The sequence below is a fragment of the Vigna angularis genome, chromosome 6, assembly GCF_016808095.1.
Source record: "Vigna angularis cultivar LongXiaoDou No.4 chromosome 6, ASM1680809v1, whole genome shotgun sequence".
Taxonomy (NCBI): domain Eukaryota; kingdom Viridiplantae; phylum Streptophyta; class Magnoliopsida; order Fabales; family Fabaceae; genus Vigna; species Vigna angularis.
In genome coordinates, this window is record NC_068975.1 from 32,223,671 (window position 1) to 32,247,755 (window position 24,085).

The 24,085-nt window shown below is 31.5% G+C and overlaps 2 protein-coding genes across 2 annotated transcripts; one reads left to right on the forward strand and one right to left on the reverse strand.

Annotated features, from left to right (window-relative positions):
* Window positions 1-4,882: 4,882 nt before the first annotated feature.
* On the reverse strand, window positions 4,883-8,875 carry LOC108342818 (probable E3 ubiquitin-protein ligase LUL4). Its single transcript, XM_017580641.2, has 3 exons — window positions 8,098-8,875; window positions 6,650-7,163; window positions 4,883-5,311 (listed from the first exon to the last, which is right to left on the reverse strand). The coding sequence occupies exons 1-3, from the start codon at window positions 8,793-8,795 to the stop codon at window positions 5,198-5,200; spliced, it is 1,326 nt and encodes a 441-aa protein (XP_017436130.1). The 5' UTR covers window positions 8,796-8,875; the 3' UTR covers window positions 4,883-5,197.
* Window positions 8,876-19,176: 10,301 nt separating this feature from the next.
* Window positions 19,177-22,837, forward strand: LOC108342819 (probable E3 ubiquitin-protein ligase LUL4). The gene is made up of 3 exons (XM_052879462.1): window positions 19,177-19,864; window positions 20,531-21,044; window positions 22,424-22,837. Exons 1-3 carry the CDS (start codon window positions 19,371-19,373, stop codon window positions 22,535-22,537), a joined length of 1,122 nt encoding a protein of 373 aa, XP_052735422.1. The 5' UTR covers window positions 19,177-19,370; the 3' UTR covers window positions 22,538-22,837.
* Window positions 22,838-24,085: the final 1,248 nt, after the last annotated feature.

Below are 24,085 nucleotides of genomic sequence, written 5' to 3' on the forward strand. Positions count from 1 at the left end.
AGTTCTTCATTATTTTCTTTTATTCCAAAAATACTTTATATCTTTCTACTATTTTTTTTTTTATTCAAAAAATATCCTACAGATCCCTACTATCCTCAACAATCTTTCTCTTTCTCTCTCTTCATTAATGGAACATTCATATAACTTAGATTTAAACTTGTGATGTATTGCAAAATATAAAATTCAGAGGAAATTTCAATATTAGTGCTTCTACCACTTCCATTTTATAAACGGAAAAGTTAGATGCAAATACAAAATAATAAACATAATAATATTAATAGTAAATAATATATTATTATTATTATATACTAACTTTATAATAACAAAAGAACTAAATAAATTCTAAATCTTTAACAAATAACTTTTTTGTTATATTTTAAGTATTTAATAATATTTTTATATTATTTATCTAATAAATTAAATAATTTATTCAAGTTATTTGAGTCAAATATGTTGGTAAGTTAAAACATAATATAATGTTAAAAATTATAGATATTAAATGTAAAAGAAAAAACACACATATATATAAACATTTTTCTAGAAATTTAGAACAAAATTTTACCATTTATTAAGTAATTTGAAGAAAAAAAATATATTGAACAGTGAAAATAAGATTAAATCAAACTTATTTAAGGGAAAGTGTAAATAAAATTTTGCAATATATCTTTAAATCTGAGCCATGTGAATGCTCCATTAATAAGGAGAGAAAGAGAAAGATGGTTGAATATAGTAGAGAGGTGTAGGATATTTTTGAAATAAAAGAAAATAGTAGGGAGGTGTAGAGTACTTTTAGAATAAAAGAAAATATTGAAGAAGTGCAGGAGCACTTGAGGTGGTGGATGGAGCAACACCCTTTCATAAAACATTACTGAAAACACATGCTCATAATTTATGTGGAGTTCACTTCTTTTTATAAAAAAAATAATAAATTTATTACTATTATAATTTTAAAACTAAATAATAATTATTATTATAATTTTAATATAGGTAATGTTTTTCTTAGATTATTTTGTTTATTAAAATAGTTATTTTAATTTTAAAAACCATTAGAAAAAGTTTATAAATTAAAAAAATGTTAAATTTGAAGAAAAAAAACTGTCACTTAATGTTGAACTCAAACAAACTATGAGTTTGATTGAGTTAGATTAAATTTAATTAAAGTATTAAAAATACCAATGTCTATTTTTCTTTACCATTCTTCGCTGGTTTGATCCTTTATGTCTCTTTCATTTATCATGTGTGGTTTAAAAGATTAATGTTTTATGACCCTTTTCTATAATAATAAAGTATTAAATAAGTTTAATCTGTTCATGAACTTTGGCCCAATTCACTAGTGCAAAAACAACTTATAACATTATACGTTCAACGTCTAATCATTGAATATTTAAAGTTAAAATGACCGATGACATTTTTATAAATTAATGTAATTGTAGAACGTCGAATGAACTTTGGCCCAATTCACTAGTGCAAAAACAACATATAACATCATACGTTCAACGTCTAACCATTGAATATTCAAAGTTAAAATGACCGATGACATTTTTGTAAATTAATGCAATTTTAGAACGTTGAAGCCTCATACAATTTGACCTTCTATGATCGTAATTATTTAAACCAACGTCTTATTATCTTTCTTCTTTCTTTTAAACCACCAATAGTACTCGAATACTGTAGGGGTTGGACGTAATATTTGTCAGTCATCACTTCTTTTTTCTTTTAAACAACAAATAATATGTCGAATCTGTGAGGGCTTGGACGTATTATTTGTCAGCCAGAAGCCAAAAAGTAACTCATTTTTAATTCTTTTTTTCTTTTTTCTTTTAAACCACATATATAAGTCAAATTTTGTAGGAGTTTCGAGGTATTATTTGTCAATCAAAAGTTTCCCTTTTTAATTTGAGCGGGAGATTGAAAATTTATTCACTTTATCTTAGCGCGCGAGACCCTCTTCTCTTCTCAAACTTTTCTCGAACGAAGTTTGACCACCATCACATGTAATCTTTCTTTCATTTGATACAAATGCATGTTAATTAACTACTTTATATATAATTTTCGTTTGTTTTGACCGATTATTTTCGTGTTCTTGTCCTTCATAGGCGCATTATGATTTCTCTCTCACTGGTGGAAACACTTTATTCCGACGAATCCACCTTTTGAAGGTTAGTTTTCGTTTTTGTTTGGAAGAACTTATTTGTTGAATTTGTTTGTTGTTGTTTGATTGAACTTGTTTGTTATTGTTGTTTGATTGAATTTGTTTGTTGTTTGTTATTGTTGTTTGTATTTGATATTATACTACACGTTCATAGTTAATGCTTTATAAAATTCAAAAAATTGAAATTTGAAACAAAATTCGATGTGAATTTGATTAACGTCGAATCTTTTAAATTCAACGTTAATTTAACGTCTCCCAATATAACATCAACTTCGAATTTAACATGAAAAGCCCAAACCTACGACGTTATACAATATTTTTTATATTCATTTTATGTAACTGCATTATCTCATTTATAAGTATTAAACAAAATTATCACCAACGACACAGACATACCTTGCTTCAAATAGTATTTCCTCTTACTAACAATTAGAGTAAATAAACTAGCATACTAAGTAAGAATGATTTAATGTTAATAATTAAGTATATGTTTATTATCTTGATATTCAAAATTTAGTGATGCCTAATTTTTTGTTTAGTTTTTTTTTTAATACTTAGCAAGATGTTTCATATGAATAAAACAATCTTTAGCTCATTTTTTCCATTAAATACACTTTTATATGCTTCAACACTGTGATAATAGTTCTGCACCTTGCACTAGCAGTAATATTGATCAATGTTTCGCTCATACTACTAAGATCAATAATACTTTCTCAAATTAAACAAAAATTAATAAGTTGCTTATTTCAATTGTAAACTTAAAAGATTTATCAAGAACGAGACAACTAATTTAAAATATTGGAAAGCCTCAAGATTGACTTATTTAATTGGTCTCATTTCTCGCTTTTTCTTTCCAAACTTGTAAATACTTGTTTTTTTTTCATTTTTATCAACCTTTCAATACCCAACTTTTTTTAAGTTACATTTTTCAACTTTTAATTATATATATATATATATATATATATATATATATATATATATATATATATATATATATATATATATATATATATATATATTAAAATCGTTAATTATTTTTAATGTTTTTGTAGGCTTTTAACTCTTTTAAATCAATCATGTCTCTAATTAAATACCAGAAATAATTGATATTTTTACGTGCTCAGTTATAACTAATGTTTGAAACTTAGTTAGTATTTATAATTTAAATTACAAATACTATATTTTCTTATTTCAAACAATATAATTCAAATTTATAACAATTTTATTTCAAAATAAAATAAACCAATTTATTATTTATATATAAAAAGAGTTAATATATTAAAAGGGTTGGAAATATCAACCTGTCTCTTCAAATTGATGATAAGATAATGATCCAGCCTAACTTTTCATCTTTAAGTAAGTTGATGCAATGTTTAAGCTTACTTAATATCAATTGTTGGTCATTTTTGTAACATTAGTTTGGTAGAATACTCAAGTCAAGAGATCTATGAAATATTGCCTTGGTTAAAATTATCTAGAAATTATCTTCATTTGTTAAACAATATAGTGGAAAGTTAATTAATTATGGACATAAAATTACATATCTTTAAATGTGTCCAATTTATCAAATTATTTAAAGATGCAGATGTATAATTATAATTACTTTAAAATTTGTTAAAAAATTGTAGTAAATTTAATTTAATCTACAAAACAGTTGAAATTTATATATGAAATTTTCAATATGTATATATATCTCAAATTTAGAACTACATATTAATAAATAATTTAATAATATACGGTAATTTCAATAAATAACAAATATTGCTAAAATAATTTCAAACTCATAACTATAATATTATGTTAAAAAATAAACTTTAAATCTAAATTAATTTTTACAAAATTAATTTATATAATAAAATTTTTATTCACTTATATAATATAAATTTATCTTATTAGTTTGTTATTTTTTAAAATATAACGTCAATGTAAGTTTCACTGTACTAATTTCTATTTTTAAAGTGAAAACATATATAATACTCATTATACCCAATGGATACAAACTTTATCTCATCCTTGTACACATGTAACCACTCGATCAATGTTTATTAATTTGTTTGACAAAAATAAAATAAAAATGATATTATCAATAATTCAATAAACCACTTCTCTCTTTAATGCATTTGGATGTTGTAAAGTCTATTTAGCAACTTTTAAACATAAATCCAGACACAATATGCCATAGGCTAATAAGGAAGAACATTTAAGTTTTAATGTTTCAAGAGACATCTGACTTATTTAAACATTGACAAATAAATAATTGAAAAATAAATTATAAATGAATTAAAATAGAACCGTTTCTAAATATAATTGTTATTTGATAGGATTAAAAGTTTTAAAGGGTTTAATGAAGCAAGATCATAACATAAACATATTTTTAAAATATCTATCTACAAAATAACTATAGTTTCAAATATAAACAATATCTAATGGTAATTGTTATCTTCTTTTTTTTCTTAAAGAAAAAAATAAACCCTACAAGTAGGCTCACTATGAAGGTAAAGATATTCTTCATCTATCATTTGAGAGAATAATTGATTTCTAGATCCTATTTGGGTTTTCTGTTCTGTGTGATTATTTGAAAACCATCTTATTCTACTTAACATCCAACACCTAGTATCTTCTAGGCCCCATTAAAACAAAATATGGTACATCACATAAATCACAGCAATAATAAGTTTCAAACATCCACTATACATGTTTAAATATGTAATAACTTTCAAAGATTCAGAATGGACCAACCAAGGTATTATCTCATTTCTCCCTTATTCATGGATAACTCTAGACAATAAACACCATCAAGACAAACTACAGAAAAATGATCGCCTGTACAATATAGATGACACGGGACGACGCCTTCAATCACGAAAGATCTAATTTTCCCATGAACACATCACAATAACTATAAACAGATTATTGACTAAATTTAAAAAAAAAAGAAGAAAGAAATTGATATATACTACCTTACTGCAAACTTGAAAAAAAGGGGGAATTTCTTAAAAGGAATTTATTGATAATACCCTGCAACTTGGCATCAGAAGAAAAATCTCATTGATTGTCATTGTTTACTTGGATCTGTATAAGTTCCTCGATAGGCTGACGGCATATAGGGCAATTATTGGATCGAAGTCGCAAATTATTTGCACAGTCACCGCACATACACTGGAAAAACACAACAGAAGTCATATGAGAATAATCAATACGAAAATATACATTCTGACAAATGATGCAGGCATGGGTGAAAAAAATATGTTGGTGCTAATCCTGAAGAAAGGCTGGGGCACCCCTTATTAAATAAACGTTATTTTGGCTGCGCTGCAAAGTGTTAAATTAGAATATAAATATATAGTTAAATTCACAACTAATTAGAATATAAATATATAGTTAAATTCATAACTAGTGAGTTGTACCGATATGTTTCTAAACTCTAATGATATCATGCTACGCTGATGAAGAAAAAACAGGGTTTGACAATTGAAAACGTTCATCAGTTAGTAAAAGTAGTCCAAACTAAGTTATTATGTAAAATAAAATACACTAGAACGATGTTCTATTGCTACTAACAGCAAGGATTTTACTGCCCAAGAAATTAGTACATTTACTGCTACTAGTAAGGAAGAAACAAAAACACTGTAGTCATTTCACCCACAGTATATGTGTAAGTGCTGATATTTTGATCAATCACAAAACATCTCACAGCCTTGATAACAAAAACATGGGAAGGCGGGAGAGGAAGAAAAAAAAACTGAAAAAATGAGGACCACAAAACACCCATTAGTTGTTGTAAATAGCTGACAAAACAGTATTTCCTGAGACGTGTAGAGTCACTGTCCTTAAAGACTTATCCACAGTGTATTGTGCAAGCTCCCAAGGATACAACAGGAACTTCTCAGAATTTCTGAGGACCTCAGAACTAGCAAGGATCTCTCAAAGGATTATAAAAATAATCCAGAATAATTTTAGAAGAGGAAAAGGAAAAAAAAGAAAGAGAGAAGACTGATTTAGGTGTGTTTTGGAATGGGGGAAAGACTCTCTATTTATATAGCTAGGGAAGAATCAATTAAATAAAAGAAATTAAAAATCATAAAGATTTTTAAAGTTGGAATTGAACGTCGCTCAACTTTCTTCTTGTTGCTAATTAATTTCCAACTTTCTAAATCAAATTTTAACTTTTGCAATAAAACTAATATATATAACAATTTAGTTCCTATTAGAAATACTAACAATGAGCTCGGTTTTCCACGAGCAATCTCATGCAAATACTACCTACGCTTTTAGGCCTATAAATCCGAATGAACCATGACTAATATAATTCCCATGATCTCTTAACTTCCACAAGCGATCTCGTGCAAATACAAATAATGCTATTATCCAGGGCTATGTATCTGTTTGAACCATAACTTTTAGTATTTGCATGAACCAATACTAAAGCTAGAACCCTAATTTCTTCCTCTAAAATTATTTACTCCAAATATAGGCACATTTGAAATGAAATCTTACCATATGTCGACAAGGTAAGACAGCTGTATCCTTTGGTTCAGTGATGCATATGACACACACCTTCCCGGGATCATTGTCGTCAAAATCAGCTGCAGGTGAGCTTGCTATTCCATATAACTCTCTCAACTCATATCTAACACCATCAATCCACAAAATCTGCCTTACCACTTTTATATGGAAAGAACCAGCACCATTACTTTTCTCCAAGACACCTTGAGTTATTTGCATGTGAGGTGATGTATCTACAACAGAATCACCCGGAGTTTCATCTTCCGAGGGTGTTTTCAAACTTGTTTCGGCACATATTACTAGAGGAAACACATCTTCTCCAGGTGAGGACTTTGAAAGATCATCCAACTCAAAGAAGCCTAGGTCAATTCCTGTTCCCGAAGGCTGGGAAAATGTCTGGCCGGCTCCTTTCTGAAAGGGTATTGTGACTGGCTGAAATGCATCAGGAAATAATGGAACAAACCTACATTTTTCTTCTTCTTTGGCAAAGTAGGAGACAGTAATGCTACCAATCACAATAATAAGGAGCAGAGAATTAGAAAAGTTAAAATATTTCATAAAATGTGCAGTATTATGCAGTACTCAGTCAATCTTTAAATTTTCGCATCTTACAAAATTCATTTCAAATAATTAGACATTAAAAGTATCAAAGAAATCATAAATTTAACCCATGAACACATGCAGGAAGGAAAAGCTGTTGTCCAGGTGAAATTTCCTACCAATTGGTTACTCTCTAAGTCTTCCAATGTGATTCAAAATTTTGAAATTACTCAAACTGGAACACCAATTGGAGTTCTTGCTTAGAAAACCACGTTGAAACTGTTGCAAACTTCATTCAGGTTAAAAATTTGTCCAACATATTTTTGGCACGTTAAAGACAATAACAAGAAACTCCTACCTGTACTCAAGGCATTAAGACTAGAGTTAAATCTGAGCACAGCCTCATTAAAAGACATAGAATAAATGACTTAATTAAGGGCCACAAATTGTGAGGCCTAGTCAAACAAAAGATACTTTGCGGGGTTTCTCAAGGATAGTGAGACATCAGGCACTAGAACCATGAAATGGGCAACCATTGGGCTTGGACACAATTTGCTGTGAAAGACAAACTCTCCACTAATCTACTGCTCTTCTATCATCACACCCGGACACTGCAACACCACAAGATCGCCACTCCTGATTATAGGAATATTACAAGTTTCTTTCTTCTAATTTCAGGACAATTAATTACAATTTCTATTCTGATTTTAAAAATAAATAAAGACACGGTACCACTATAGTAAGTATTCAATCGGCATCCTCCTGAAGTTATCGTGCAATATCAACTCATACATGAATTGTAAACAAAAAGATCCACAAAGACAGCGCAGCAAAACTTAATTAACGATGAAACAAATCCAATTTTCAGAGAGTTCGGAAAGAAGAGTGAAAAGCCTTACCTGCCATCGTAGACAGCATCGAAAACGAAGGAAATGAGATGATGATCGGGGTTTTCCTGGTCAACCTCGAGGCGCAGGGTGTCTTTGTGGACGTTAACATAGTTTCGTATCTTCTTCGCAGTCTGGTGATCGACATAGGGTGGAGGAGTGGAGGCAGAGGCGCGAGTGGCGGCCGGCCACAGGGTAGGCTGAGAGTGGTATGAAGGTGGGTAGTGATGGCGATTGGGCGCGGAATTGGCGTAGTTGGTATAGGCACTCTGGTTGGGGTGATAGAAGGAGATGGAATGAGTCTGCGGCGGCGGTGGCGGCTGTGGCGTCTGTGGCGGTGGAACCAAGGGAGGGGGAGCAGCATAGTTGTTGTTGTTGTGGGGGGAGTAAGTGGTTGTGGAAGGTTGAAAGTAGCCCTGCGGTGGCAGCGGAGGAGGAGGGTGGTTGAATTGGGGACGGTAATAGTAAAGGGGAGGTGGGAGTGGAGGCGGTGTGTTTTGGATGTAATTGTTTCTTCTTCTGCTACTCCATGAGATACCCATGAGAGTGGTTGAATTCAGAATCAGAAGCAGTGAGATGATGATGATGAAACAGAGCTCCCAATGGAACGAACGCGTGTTGTGCGGGAAATTATGTTGAACCAACCTTTTGTGTTCTTTGTTCTTTCCACGGATTTCTATAGTTTTCCACTTTCCCTTTTTACTTTTCATTCATTCTCTCTTAAACCTAATAATCGTTTGATCAGGTCCACTCTCCTTCTAAGGAAAATCACAAGCACAAGCAAAATTAACTGGAAAATAGATGTATATCATTGTTATTATTTTGGCTTAATCAAATTTTAATTCTTCATATATTTAGATATTTTTAATTTGATTGTATTGTGTCCAGAATTTTTATATTGTTTAAATTGGTTTGCCTTTGTAGAAGAGTGAAGTGACATTGTTGTCTTTATTATTATTATCTTTCAACACCATTTTGATATGTTTTTACATAAAAAAATATAATATAGCTAAATTTTAGTTTTAATTAATTTTTTATTAAAAAAATTGTTGTAAGTATCTACATTTTTTATATTTCTAAATTAAATTATTACAATTAATTGACAAGACGTCATCATTTTATTTTTTTTATTATTAAACATACTATTACAAACTGTTTAATAAGGAAATGAATTCTATGTTTATCAAACCACATGTTTTATGTATTCTAATTATTTTTGTTTTAATATTTAATTTTAAAAAACAAAATAATATTATCTTTACAAAAGTAATTAAAATTTCAGATATTTATTTGTATTATTATGCTCGTATTATTTCACTGACAATAAAATTAAACAGGAATAACTCCAAAAATATAAAATTTTATGCCTCGAAAGAATTAAACTTTTTATACGAAGCCAGTTACAAATGTTGACTTAAACTTAAAACTTAATTTTATGATTCTATATATAAACATACAAGCAATGATAACCAAATGTAACAATTACATTGGACAATTATTAAATATTTTTGTAAGAATAACAGTGGACAATTATTAATTATTTTTTTAATAGATATTCAATTAAAAATATTAAAAAAATTAAACAAATAAAACTTAATTATGCAATTCTTTTTAATTTGTTGTTATCCAGAAGACCTATCACTAAATTAAAGATAGTAATCCAAAGGAAGCACTTTCAATCCAGAAATATATATTTATTCGGAGAACAAATCTATTAAAAAATCCAATGAGACTTTCTTTTTTAGTAGGAAAAGATATATGAAATATTGCTTGTGATTTTTTTACCAAAATTTTTATAATAATTTCAAAGGATTTTTTTGAAAAAGTAACACAAAATTATTTCAATGTACATTGTAATTACATATTATTCACTAAGAAACCATATTTATTCTCGTTTTTCACTTTTATTTAAAGATGGCTAAGTGTAAGAAACTATAAAGTTATATTTTAGAATTCACAAGTGAATATAAAATGATAAAAATCGATTATTTTAATAATTAAAGTTTAAAATATAAATATAGTTTTTATAAATATTTTTATTATTTTATATTATTTATCTAAACTTTTTTTTAAGTTTTTTATTCTCTCTAAACTTTATAATTATCTCTTTATTTTTTTAAAGATCGAAGATCATAAAGTAATCTTAGGTGAGTTCTTCTTAGATGAGTTCTTCTTAGATGAGTTCTTCGTATGTATTTAATTAGTTTGTGCAATAGAGTAAGTTGATTTTTGTCATTTTTTATTGGTCTATATATTTTTCTATGTATATGAACTAGATTTAGTTTGCATATGAGGTTTAAGTCTTCTATAAGACTCTCTACTAATCAGTGTGCCTTACTTATTTTTGTTGTTGTTCAAAGGAATAGATAAGGTTTCTTGTGCATTTGAAATTGTTTTAAGTTTCTATAACTTTTTTATCATCTTTCATGTGAGAAAGGTTAATTACCTTGTTTTAAAGTTGAGAATATGAGTTTGCATGTTTATATTGCATGAAATTAGTTGAATTGCTAATATTGATTTTTAAACACATTCAAAATTCGTTTGTATTAAATGATTGTGTTGTTTGTAATTGATTGAATTGGTGTTGAATTAAGGACTTTAGAATTTGATAATTTGAGAAAGTTAGTATGCACTCTTACATTGAAAATTGATAATTTCAGTATTAAGTAGAGAATACCAATTTGATAATTTGAACAAATTCTTTTTTTCTCAATCACAAAATTTAATCATGTTGACAAGCTAATGTTTTTGAACATGTGATGATTTGTCTTACATTATTAAATAAAATTTATAATATTTTTTTTCAAATATAAATTTTGTATCCAATAAATACATTTCTCTTTCAATTTAAACTGATTTACTAATTATTTTTAAATCAAATAATAATTTTTGTTTTTATTTTTTTAAAACTATTGACTTAATTAATTGAGTCACCCAGTAAACGTTATGTGCTTTTGAGATGTATAAACAATGTCTTATAATTTTGAGATGTAATTTTAGAGTATCCTTTTCATAATTAATAATACGAGCCCATTCACTGGTGATTTTTCTCATGGTAAATGACAACTTTGTGTGTCCCATTTAATTATACTTGTTATATTTTACACATGGTCTCTTCTTATATTAAAAGGTTAATAATTTTTTATATAATCCTGCCTTTTAGTATCATTTTAGACACAAATTATATTTGTTTTCAATGATAACTGTATCGTGATGCAATGTATTTTTAATTATTAATACTTACTCTAGATTTTTAAGATTTAATTTAACAATAAAAGTTTAGGAAAACAATTCTAAACGAAAACACGACCACACAAGTTCATTGACTAACACAAAATGTTATAATTTATTACTGACATCAAATTTAAACGAGTTTATAAAAAATTGTCCCTAAGGAAATAATGAAAACTATTTAAACAACTTATTTACTGTTGACTAAAATTGTAATTGCAAATAATACACGAAAACATTAAACATATTATCAATTAACTCTTATAGAATTATATATATCTATTTAATAATTTAAAATTAAGTATTAAATATTAAATTGTATATGGTATGTATCTTGTCAGTCATAAACGGTTAACTGATATTTAATACTTACCAAAAGATAATTAGCTTTAATACTTACCAACTAAAAGGTGAAAGTAAAAATATATTTACTACATTATTAATTTAAATGTCAAACTTTGAAGTAATTTGGTATGAAAGTTCATTATGCAAATATTCTCTAAATGATTCGAGGTTGCAGGTAGAATTTGAAGCTGACAGCATCAGATGCAATAATTTGGTGGTGTCCAATGACTTGTTGAAGCGTATTAAAGAAGAACAGTCGAAGGATGTTGAGCTCCAAACGTCCTCCAGTTTGATTGGGACTGAACAAGGAAAAGATTTTGCCTTGGGGGCTGATGATATCTTAAGGTTCAAAGGCAGAGTCTATATCCCTAGCAATTCAGAAATGAAGAGGTCAATCCTTGAGGAGGGTCATAAAAGTCGTTTTAGCATGCATCCTGGCATGACTAAAATGTATCAGGACCTCAAGGAGTCTATTTGGTGGTCCGGTATGAAGAGAGATGTAGCTCAGTTTGTTACCTCTTGTTTAACGTGTCAGAAGACTAAGATAGAGCATTAGAGACCAGGAGGTTTGTTGCAACCATTAGAGATTCCAGAGTGGAAATGGGATAGCATCGCTATGGACTTTGTTACCCATTTGCCACACACTGTCCGAAGACATGATGCAATATGGGTAATAGTGGACCGATTGACCAAAAGTGCCCACTTCTTGGCAATTGATTTGAGAATGTCTATGGCAAAGTTGGCGCAAATTTATGTTAAGGAGATAGTGAGGTTACATGGGGTGCCTTCGAGTATTGTATCAGATAGGGACCCGAGGTTCACATCCAGGTTTTGGCAAACCCTTCTGAGTGAGATGGAGAGCATACTACAGATGAGCTCGGCTTATCATCCTCAAACGGATGGACAGTCTGAGCGGACGATCCAATCGCTTGAAGATTTGTTGAGGACTTGCATTTTGGATAACCTAGGGGTGTGGGATGAGATATTGCCACTGGTTGAGTTCACTTACAACAACAGTTACATGGCTAGTATCGGCATGGCACCGTTTGAAGCGTTATATGGGATACGCTGCAGAACACCTCTTTGTTGGTTTCAGGATGGAGAAGCAGTTTTGACGGGACCAGAGATAGTTCAGCAGACTACAGAGAAGGTGAAGCTTATACAAGAGAGGATGCGGGCATATCAGAATAGGCAGAAGTCCTATGCTGATCGGAGGCGCAAGCCGTTAGAATTTGTAATTAGGGATCATGTGTTCCTCCGAGTGACTCCTACTACCGGTGTAGGAAGAGTCATTCGTTCTAGGAAACTATCTCCTAGATATCTTGGTCCTTACCAGATCCTACGACGTATAGGACCAATAGCTTATGAGATAGCCATGTCACCTCATTTAGCAAACTTGCATCCAATGTTCCATGTATCTCAATTGAGAAAATACATGTCTGATCCGTCTCATGTGCTTGAAGTTGACGATGTGCAGGTCAGAGAAGATTGGTCAATTGAAGTGCAACCAATAAGGATTGAGGAGAGTCAAAACAAACAACTTAGAGGAAGAACTGTCAGACTTGTCAAAGTTATCTGGAACAGTGGAACGGGTGACTCTACCTGGGAGTTAGAGGACGAGATGAGAGAAACTTACCCCCACTTGTTTTGATAAGCCTAATTTTCGAGGACAAAAATTTTTGTTGTTGGGGAGAATGTAAGGAACCGCACGTTCCTTATATTCTTTTTAAAGAAAAGGAGATGGGAAGGGGGCGGCTGCACGTTCAGAAAGAGGAGAGGGCTCCACGTCCAGCAAATGAATGGCGGCAGCAGCTCGTGGGTGGTGGGTCTTCCCACTTTGAAGTGTCCAGCCACCAAGAAACACCATCATCTCCATCAATTAGTGTGCTTGACACTAAGAATGGAAAGGAGTGGCTGAGAGTGCAAAGTTTTCCTCTTAAAGGTAAGACCCATGGATTCAAGGGGGTGCTGGGTTCTGAATTTCTGGAGGAGTGGAAAGCTTTGCTGCAAGATCTGGGAGAGGTGAAGTGGAGATCTTCTGGAGCTGCAAGGAGGCCTTGGTAGTGCAAGTCTTGGGGGAGATAGATTCAATAGTTGTTAAGGAAGTCTTCAAGAGGTAAGGGGAGTTAGATCTTTTTGTTTGATTGTTGATATATACTGTGTTTGATGCAAATCTGGGAAGAAGGGGATGAAAAATGGGGTTTCTGGATTTCTGGAAAATCTGGTGCGATTCTGCAGAATTCTGCAGAACGCACGTTCGTCCAAATGGCTCGACCAATTAGTGGTCGACCAAAATAATATGAGCGTTCGGTTTTGTATTCTCATGTAACGAGCGTTAGCGTTCGTCCTTGGGTAAAAGTTAGTAATATATTAGACGTTCGTCCCAGCGGTATTCAACCTCATAGTGAATTAGTGATTTTAGATGTTCGTCCTTAATTTAGTATTCTCATGATGAAATCTCGAGCGTTCGGTCTTGGTAGATTAATGATTGTGAGCGTTCATTATCAATTTGGTATTTTAGGTTTCAATCTTGAGTGTTCGGTCTTAAATTGGTATTCTGAGGTTTCAGTCCTGAGTGTTCGGTGTTCATGTGTTATTCTTGGATTTCAATCATGAGCGTTCGGTATTAATCTGATATTCTTAGGTTTGGATCTTAAACGGTCAGTTTTGATGTATTAGTGATGATGACGTTCGGTTTTAATTTGGTAGTCTCAGTTGGTGATCCTGAGCGTTCGGTCTTAAATTGATAGGTTTCAATCTTAAGCTTTCGGTCTTCGTGAAATAGTAATCGTAGGCGTTCGTCTTTAAATTGGTATTCTAAGAGAGTGATCTTTAGCGTTCGGTCTTGGTTCTGTATTAGTAATTGTAAGCGTTCGGTTTTGATGAGATATTCTCAGGTTTAGCTTGTGAGCGTGCGGTGTGAATTTGGATTCTAAGGTTTGAATTTTTATACGTTCGGTTTTGGTGTATTAGTGAGTATAAGCGTTCCTTCTTAATTTGGTGTTTTCGGATAACAATCTTGAGTGTCCGATCTTAATTCGATAGTCTTAAGTTTGGGATCTTGAGCGTTCGGTCTTATTATGTGATTATTAATTTATAGCGTTCGACTTGGAACATGTATTCTGAGGGTTAGATTGTAAGCGTTCGGTCTTGAGGAGGATTATTCTGTTAGTGTTTGTTTATAGAGAACGTTCGTTCTCAGGTAGTGCTCGTCAAAAGGTAGCGTTCAATCTTAATGAGATTTGATCTGGTAGTGTTCGCTGTCTTAGCGTTAAGTCTAAGTGCTTGATCTTGGCGTTCGTTCTTTTGGTGTTCGACCTAATGGTATCCGGTCAAATAGCGTTTGGTGTTTAATGTCGAGCCTAAGTGATCAATCTTAACGTTCGACCGAATAGTATTCGGTATAATATGGAGTTCGGTGTATTAGCGTTCAGACAAATAGTATTCAATCCAGTGAGGTGTTCGGTTTTAGTGTTCGGTCGAATGGTGCTCAAGGTGATCGGTTATAGCGTTCGGCCGAATAGTGTTTAATCAAGTGAGATGTTCGGTTTTAGCGTTCGGTCGAATGGTGTTCAATCTAATATGATGCTCGGTTTTAGCGTTCGGCCTGATTGTATTGAATCTCTTAGCATCCGTCCAATTGGCATAGTGGCGTTCGGCATATAACGCTCGACGAATAGTGTTCGTCCATCTAATGGTCTGCAAATAGTGATGGGTTCTAAGTTCCTTTGCTCTTGGGTTGAATTATGTGTACCAATGTTTGGAATATATGTTGTGACGTGATTTATGTGAAAATATGTGAATGTATGAGACATGTTGGATTTGCTGTGATAATATGGTGATATTTGATTATTCATAACCGGGGTCAAGGTTCAAAGTAACAATATTATTTATGGACGTAATTCCATGATTCTCAAGGAGAGGATACATGGTGGTGGACGTAATTCCATGATTCTCAAGGAGAGGATACATGGTGGTGGACGTAATTCCATGATTCTCAAGGAGAGGATACATGGTAGTGGACGTAATTCCATGATCCTCAAGGAGATGATACATGGTGGTGTTTTGGGGTTGTATAGAATGATTACATGGTAGCTCAGTTTTGGGGGTCATCCTGAAACTCCAATGGTCTTTCTTCTCATGTAGAGAGGATTGAACCATGTGGTGAGGAGTAGCAGGAGGTCCTAGTCTTGGGTGCTTCCACATGATCCAAGGTGAGTGATAACAGATTAACCTCGTGACTGTGGCCGGGCGGTAGTGCCCAAAGTTCCACCGGGCGGTAGTGCCCAAGTTTCACAAGGCGGTAGTGCCAGGGCGGTAGTGCCCAAGTTTCATAAAGCCACCACGAGTGCAAGACCCGCCATAGCTCGGTAATCATTCTAGTCCGGACGAGTCGGTCTATAAAGCAACAAGTCGGGGTATAAAGTAACAAGTTTTGTGATGTCAGTTTACCATGTTTGGATGAATTTTGCATGTCGTGTGAAGTTGTATAACATGCTTTTTATATCTAGCTCACCCTTGCTTGTTTGTATTGCTTGTGTATGTTTCTTTGGCGATGATCATCCACTTGGATGGGAGCAAATGGCGGGGAGGATACTTTGGAAACAACTCTTGATGGAGACGGCAGTGCTGCAGCTTAGAATTGCTCGTTCTTATTCCATGACTTCGTATTATGTCCGAAGAACTTTTGTGTATTTTAAAGTTTTAAATTTTCCCTAATTTCTAGGGAGAAATTCTAATACTCTAGTCGGAAATTTCGCACTATTCTAAGGATGACTGTAATTCTTAATTAACTCTTGACTGCTTTTCTATATTATGCATGATGACGTCTTTATTATATGCATGACGTATATAATTGGGATGTCACACCTATCACTAAATTAAAGATAGTAATCCAAAGGAAGCACTTTCAATCCAGAAATATATATTTATTCGGAGAACAAATCTATTGAAAAATTCAGTGAGACTTTCTTTTTTAGTAGGAACAGATATATGAAATATTGCTTGTGATTTTTTTACCAAATTTTTTATAATAATTTCAAAGGATTTTTTTGAAAAAGTAACACAAAATTATTTCAATGTACATTGTAATTACATATTATTCACTAAGAAACCATATTTATTCTCGTTTTTCACTTTTATTTAAAGATGGCTAAGTGTAAGAAACTATAAAGTTATATTTTAGAATTCACAGTGAATATAAAATGATAAAAATCGATTATTTTAATAATTAAAGTTTAAAATATAAATATAGTTTTTATAAATATTTTTATTATCTTATATTATTTATCTAAACTTTTTTTTAAGTTTTTTATTCTCTCTAAACTTTATAATTATCTCTTTATTTTTTTAAAGATCGAAGATCATAAAGTAATCTTAGGTGAGTTCTTCTTAGATGAGTTCTTCTTAGATGAGTTCTTCGTATGTATTTAATTAGTTTGTGCAATAGAGTAAGTTGATTTTTGTCATTTTTTATTGGTCTATATATTTTTCTATGTATATGAACTAGATTTAGTTTGCATATGAGGTTTAAGTCTTCTATAAGACTCTCTACTAATCAGTGTGCCTTACTTATTTTTGTTGTTGTTCAAAGGAATAGATAAGGTTTCTTGTGCATTTGAAATTGTTTTAAGTTTCTATAACTTTTTTATCATCTTTCATGTGAGAAAGGTTAATTACCTTGTTTTAAAGTTGAGAATATGAGTTTGCATGTTTATATTGCATGAAATTAGTTGAATTGCTAATATTGATTTTTAAACACATTCAAAATTCGTTTGTATTAAATGATTGTGTTGTTTGTAATTGATTGAATTGGTGTTGAATTAAGGACTTTAGAATTTGATAATTTGAGAAAGTTAGTATGCACTCTTACATTGAAAATTGATAATTTCAGTATTAAGTAGAGAATACCAATTTGATAATTTGAACAAATTCTTTTTTTCTCAATCACAAAATTTAATCATGTTGACAAGCTAATGTTTTTGAACATGTGATGATTTGTCTTACATTATTAAATAAAATTTATAATATTTTTTTTCAAATATAAATTTTGTATCCAATAAATACATTTCTCTTTCAATTTAAACTGATTTACTAATTATTTTTAAATCAAATAATAATTTTTGTTTTTATTTTTTTAAAACTATTGACTTAATTAATTGAGTCACCCAGTAAACGTTATGTGCTTTTGAGATGTATAAACAATGTCTTATAATTTTGAGATGTAATTTTAGAGTATCCTTTTCATAATTAATAATACGAGCCCATTCACTGGTGATTTTTCTCATGGTAAATGACAACTTTGTGTGTCCCATTTAATTATACTTGTTATATTTTACACATGGTCTCTTCTTATATTAAAAGGTTAATAATTTTTTATATAATCCTGCCTTTTAGTATCATTTTAGACACAAATTATATTTGTTTTCAATGATAACTGTATCGTGATGCAATGTATTTTTAATTATTAATACTTACTCTAGATTTTTAAGATTTAATTTAACAATAAAAGTTTAGGAAAACAATTCTAAACGAAAACACGACCACACAAGTTCATTGACTAACACAAAATGTTATAATTTATTACTGACATCAAATTTAAACGAGTTTATAAAAAATTGTCCCTAAGGAAATAATGAAAACTATTTAAACAACTTATTTACTGTTGACTAAAATTGTAATTGCAAATAATACACGAAAACATTAAACATATTATCAATTAACTCTTATAGAATTATATATATCTATTTAATAATTTAAAATTAAGTATTAAATATTAAATTGTATATGGTATGTATCTTGTCAGTCATAAACGGTTAACTGATATTTAATACTTACCAAAAGATAATTAGCTTTAATACTTACCAACTAAAAGGTGAAAGTAAAAATATATTTACTACATTATTAATTTAAATGTCAAACTTTGAAGTAATTTGGTATGAAAGTTCATTATGCAAATATTATCTAAATGATTTAAACAACCGATTTAGGATATTTAGACAACTTTTGAACCTTTAACAACTTATTTAACATTAGATTATTGAGTTTGATCTTATATTCACAAATAAATTATATTGTTTTTGATAATATTACACTTGGTTATATTGTTATCTGATAAAAGATATATATTTGATGTGGTTAATAAAAGTAAAAATTACGTCATTTAATCTTTTAAATTAAACAATTTTATTTTTGACGCCATTTTTAAATAAACCGTTTTATTATTTACAAAATTAAAATACCCACGGTTTGAACTTAAAAACAACTGATACAAACACGGATGGTTATAAGTTTTCTCATATTATAAACAAATTAATTTTCCACGTAATCTTTTGGAACTATTCTTACAAATTTATTTCTGTATAGTTTTTTTTTTAATATTATATATTTTATATAATATGTGACATATAAAAGTAAATATTACGTGTATGTATTTTTCGAGTAATTTTCCTCTGACGTATGAGTTTCCTCAGATGACATTATTGTGAGGAAGGAGGGTGGACTTTATGAAGCGAGTGTTAGGTTAAGGTTAAGGATAGAATGCACGAAGCAAAGTAAAGGGAAAAAAGAAAACTAAAGAAAACCGTGTAAAGGGAAAGGAGCACAAAAGAGTGGGTTCGACTTAATTTCCAGGACAACACGCATTCATTCGATTCGGAGCTCTGTTTCATCATCATTCATTGTTTCTGATTCTGAATTCAACCACTCTCATGGGTATCTCATGGAGTGGCAGAAGAAGAAACAATTACATCCAAAATCCACCGCCTCCATTCCCACCTCCCCCTTACTATTACCATCCCCAATCCAACCACCCCCCTCCTCCGCAGCCACCGCAGGGCTACTTCCTCCCTTCCACAACCACTTATGCCCCGCACTGCAACAACTATGCCGCTCCTCCTCCCTTCACTCCACTGCCACAGCCGCCGCCGCCGTATTACCACAACCAGAGTGTCTATCCCAACTACGCCAATTCCGTCCCCAGTCACCTTCACTACCAACTTTTCTACCACCCTCAGATTTGCGCGTGGCCAGGCGCAACTCGCTCCTCTGCCTCTACTCCTCCGCCCTATGTCGATCACCAGGCTGCGAAGAAGATAAGAAATTATGTGAACGTCCACAAAGACACCCTGCGCCTCGAGGTTGACCAGGAAAACCCCGACCATCATCTCATTTCCTTCGTATTCGACGCTGTTTACGATGGCAGGTAAGGCTTTTCACTCTTCTTTCGAACCCTCTGAAAATTGGATTGCTCTATAAGACGGTATCTTGCACTATTCATTAGACGATTATGATTTTGGAGTGTAAACATCACGGTTAAGTAAGTGTTGCCACGCTATGTTATTTTATGTTGATAAATTTATTTAGATTTCATGTATGAATCGAGATTGCAGGCTAACTTTGAGAGGATAATGATTGAATGTAGACTATGGTGGTGCCTTATCTTTATTTATATTTAGATCAGAATAAAAGTTGTAAGTAATCATCCTGAAATTATAAAAAAAAAGTTTTAAGATTCCTATCATAAATAGTGGTGCTCTTGCGGTGTTGCGGTTCTGGTATGTGATGACAGAGGAGCAGTATGTTAGTGGAGACTTGTCTTTCACAGCAAATTGTGGCCAAGCCCAATGATGGCCCATTACATAGTTCTAGTGCCTGCTGTCTCACTATCCATGAGAAACCCCGCATTGTACTTCTCGCATTGCATTATAAATATGTTCTTGGGTTAAATTTATGATTTCTTTGATATTTTGTCTAATTATATGAACTGAATTTTGTAAGATGCGAAATTTAAAGATTGAGTGAATACTGCATATTTTATGAAATATTTTAGCTTTTCTCATTCTCTGCTCCCTATTATTGTGATTGGCAGCATTACTATCTTCTACTTTGCCAAAGAAGAAGAAAGATGTAGGTTTGTTCCATTATTTCCTGACGCATTTCAGCCAGTCAGCATACCCTTTCAGAAAGGAGTTGGTCAAACATTTTCCCAGCCTTCGGGAACAGGAATTGACCTAGGCTTCTTTGAGTTGGATGATCTTTCAAAGCCCTCACCTGGAGAAGATGTCTTTCCTCTAGTAATATGTGCTGAAACAAGTTTGAAAACGCCCTCAGAAGATCAAACTCCGGGTGATTCCGTGCTAGATGCATCACCTCACATGCAAATAACTCAGGGTGTCTTAGAGAAAAGTAATGGGGCGGGTCCTTTCCTGATAAATGTAGTAAGGCAGATTTTGTGGATTGATGGTGTTCGGTATGAGTTGAGAGAATTATATGGAATAGCAAGCTCGTCCGCAGCCGATTTTGAGGACAATGATCCAGGGAAGGAGTGTGTCATATGCCTGACTGAACCAAAGGATACAGCTGTCTTACCTTGTCGACATATGGTAAGATTTTATTTCATATGTGCTGATATATGGAGTAGATAATCAGTTTAGAGGAATAAATTAAGGTTCTAGCTTTAGTTTTTGGTTCATGCGAAGAATAGAAGTAATGGTTCACACAGATACATAGCTCTGGATAATAGCATAACTTTTATTTGCATGAGGTCACTAGTGGAAGTTAAGATATCATGGGGATAATATTACTTATGGTTCATTCGGATCATAGCCCTGGAAACATAACTAGTTTTTGCATAAGATTGCTTATGGAAAACAGAGCTCATTGATAGTGTTTCTAATAGGAGGAACTAATGGGTGTTCCGTGGTCCTTATATTGTTTTAGTTTTTCTTTTCTTCCGCTCCTTCCTTCCCTTCTTTTTGTTTTCAAGGTTGTGATATGTCATGTGATTGATCATGTAATATTTGTTTTGAAGGTTGTGATATCTTATTTGATTGATTATGGATATAGTTTAAAATGGTAGATCAAAATATCATCACTTACATATATATTGTGGGTGAAATGACTATACAGTGTTTTCTTTTCTTCCTTACTAGTAGCAATAAATGTGCTAATTGCTTGGTAGTAAAATCCTTGCAGGTAGTAGCAATAGTACATCTTTTTGTGTATTTTATTTTACACTATCACTTAGTTTGGACTATTTTTACTAACTGTTTAATCAGCGTAGCATGGTATTATTAGAGTATAGAAACATACCGTTACAACTCACTAATTGTGATGTGTGGCAATCAACTGAAGATGAAATACTCCCATCATTTTCTACCCTTCCAAACTAATCACTTCCCTGGTTAAGTTTTAGACCAACCTATTGTCAAACCTTATTGTTAAGACTTTTACAAGGTGAGAATGTCAAGTTCTACCAATTTCATAGATGTTCGTGGTAGTTAGATGAGAGGACCTTCGAAAAAGTTAGGGTGTAGAAATTATTTTTAGGATTGATTATGTTTTTTTCCCCAAAATATTGATGAAGATTGTATTTCATCCTTGTTTCACGGTTTGTAGCAATTTCGTGGTTATAATTTATAAAAGAATGTAGAATGTCTTAGGTAACAAACACCGACAAACGGCATTATAGTCATTCTTTTTAGACTTTTTTTGGGCAGCTAAAATAAGGTTTATTTAATAAGGTGTGCGCCATTCTTTTTTCATGATCTACCATCAACATTCCATCAATACCTAGATCCACATTTTATACTCACTCCTACCTGCATCACTTTACAGAATGTATATATATATATATATATATATATATATATATATATATATATATATATATATATATATATATATATATATATATATATATATATATATATATTTTTTTTTTTTTTTTTTTTCTCATATTACTTCTGTTGTATTTTTCCAGTGTATGTGCAGTGAATGTGCAAAAGCTCTGCGAATTCAATCCAATAAATGCCCTATATGCCGTCAGTCTATTGAGGAACTCATTGAGATCAAAGTAAACAATACCCATCAATGAGATTTTTTTTAGTCTGATGCCAATAAATTCGCTTTAAGAAAATTCATGCCCTTCTTACATGTTTGCAGTCAGGTATTATAGCATTTTTTTTTCTTTTTGTAAATATTAATCACTAACATGTCTATAGTTTGTGTGATGGGAAAAATTAGATCTTCATTGATTAAATGTTTTCTCCCGTGTCACCTATATTGTACAGGTGATCATTTTAAAATAGTTTGGCTTATGGTGTTTAAGACATCATTTGCCTTGTGTTATACTTGAACAGGGGATAAATAAAATAACTTCTTGTTTGGTCCAGAATGAATTATGTTTCAAAGTTATAACTTATTTAACCATGTATAGCGACTGGATAGTTTAACTTCCAAATTTTGTAATAATAAATTAACTTTTAATCTTTTTTTTAATGAATACTATAAATGAAATTTACTTTTTACTAAAAAAGTACAAGTTTTAATTTAAATTATTAAAATAAAATGTTATTTTTTATTAAAAAAATAACAGAAATAATACTTATATTTGCATCTAGATTTTTTTCACGTCTCGCCTTATTTGGGACTTACACATGTAATTCACTACTTTTTAAAACGAATTGGGTAGATAGTGAAAAAATGTTTTAAAATTTAAGAAGAATCTTAAAAAAAATCTCACAATTTAACAATACCTCTGTCTGAAAATATTTAAGTTAAACTATAATTGAAATATAAAATAATTATTTACTTATAAGCTTATAATAAATAAATTGTATTGTAATACAAGGTTATTTTTATTTCATATTTATCATTTTAATCATTACAAGATAAAAGTAATAGTAAATTTAAAAAAAATTAAAATTAAGACCAATTTTTAAAAAAGTTTAATTGATGAAAATTTTCAAAACCAGATTAATTAAATAATAGTTTCTAAAATTATTTTCACTAACGATTGGTCGACATGCTTAACTTCCTGCATCTCTTCTTTTTTTCTCCTTGCATCCCATAAAACCATACAACCTATAATCTCTAAATCCTCGTTAAAGCCTATTTCCCTTTTATTCCTCCACCTCTCTCCTCTGTCTTTTTTTCCCAATGTCCTCTTCATTGACAGTTGTCTTCTTGTTGAGACCCATCTGCACACTGTGCCCAGTACCTACGACATCCCTATCCCCGTCTTCAATTTCCTCCAATCCCCACTTATGTTTTTTTCTGTTCACCTTCATCCATTACCTCCATTGAACACTTTCTCCATCACTGACCAACACCCACAGCCACGACTACCATCTTCTTCTACTCCATTAATCCCAACTTACAACACACCTTTATCTAATTCGCTCTTCCTCCATTCTCACCCTCTACCCTCTTCATCATTTTTCCAGTACCCAACACTATGCTCACAGAACTCACCACCAAAAACCATTCACAAGCACAAAATCACCAAATGGTTCCAACACCCACAAGTTTCACAAGAAAAAGAAAACCTCCTCAACAATACAGGTCGTCGGTTGCAGCAACGAGCGTGAAGATGAAATGTGTTTTACAATAATTACACAAGACACAACCAGATTTAGAAATT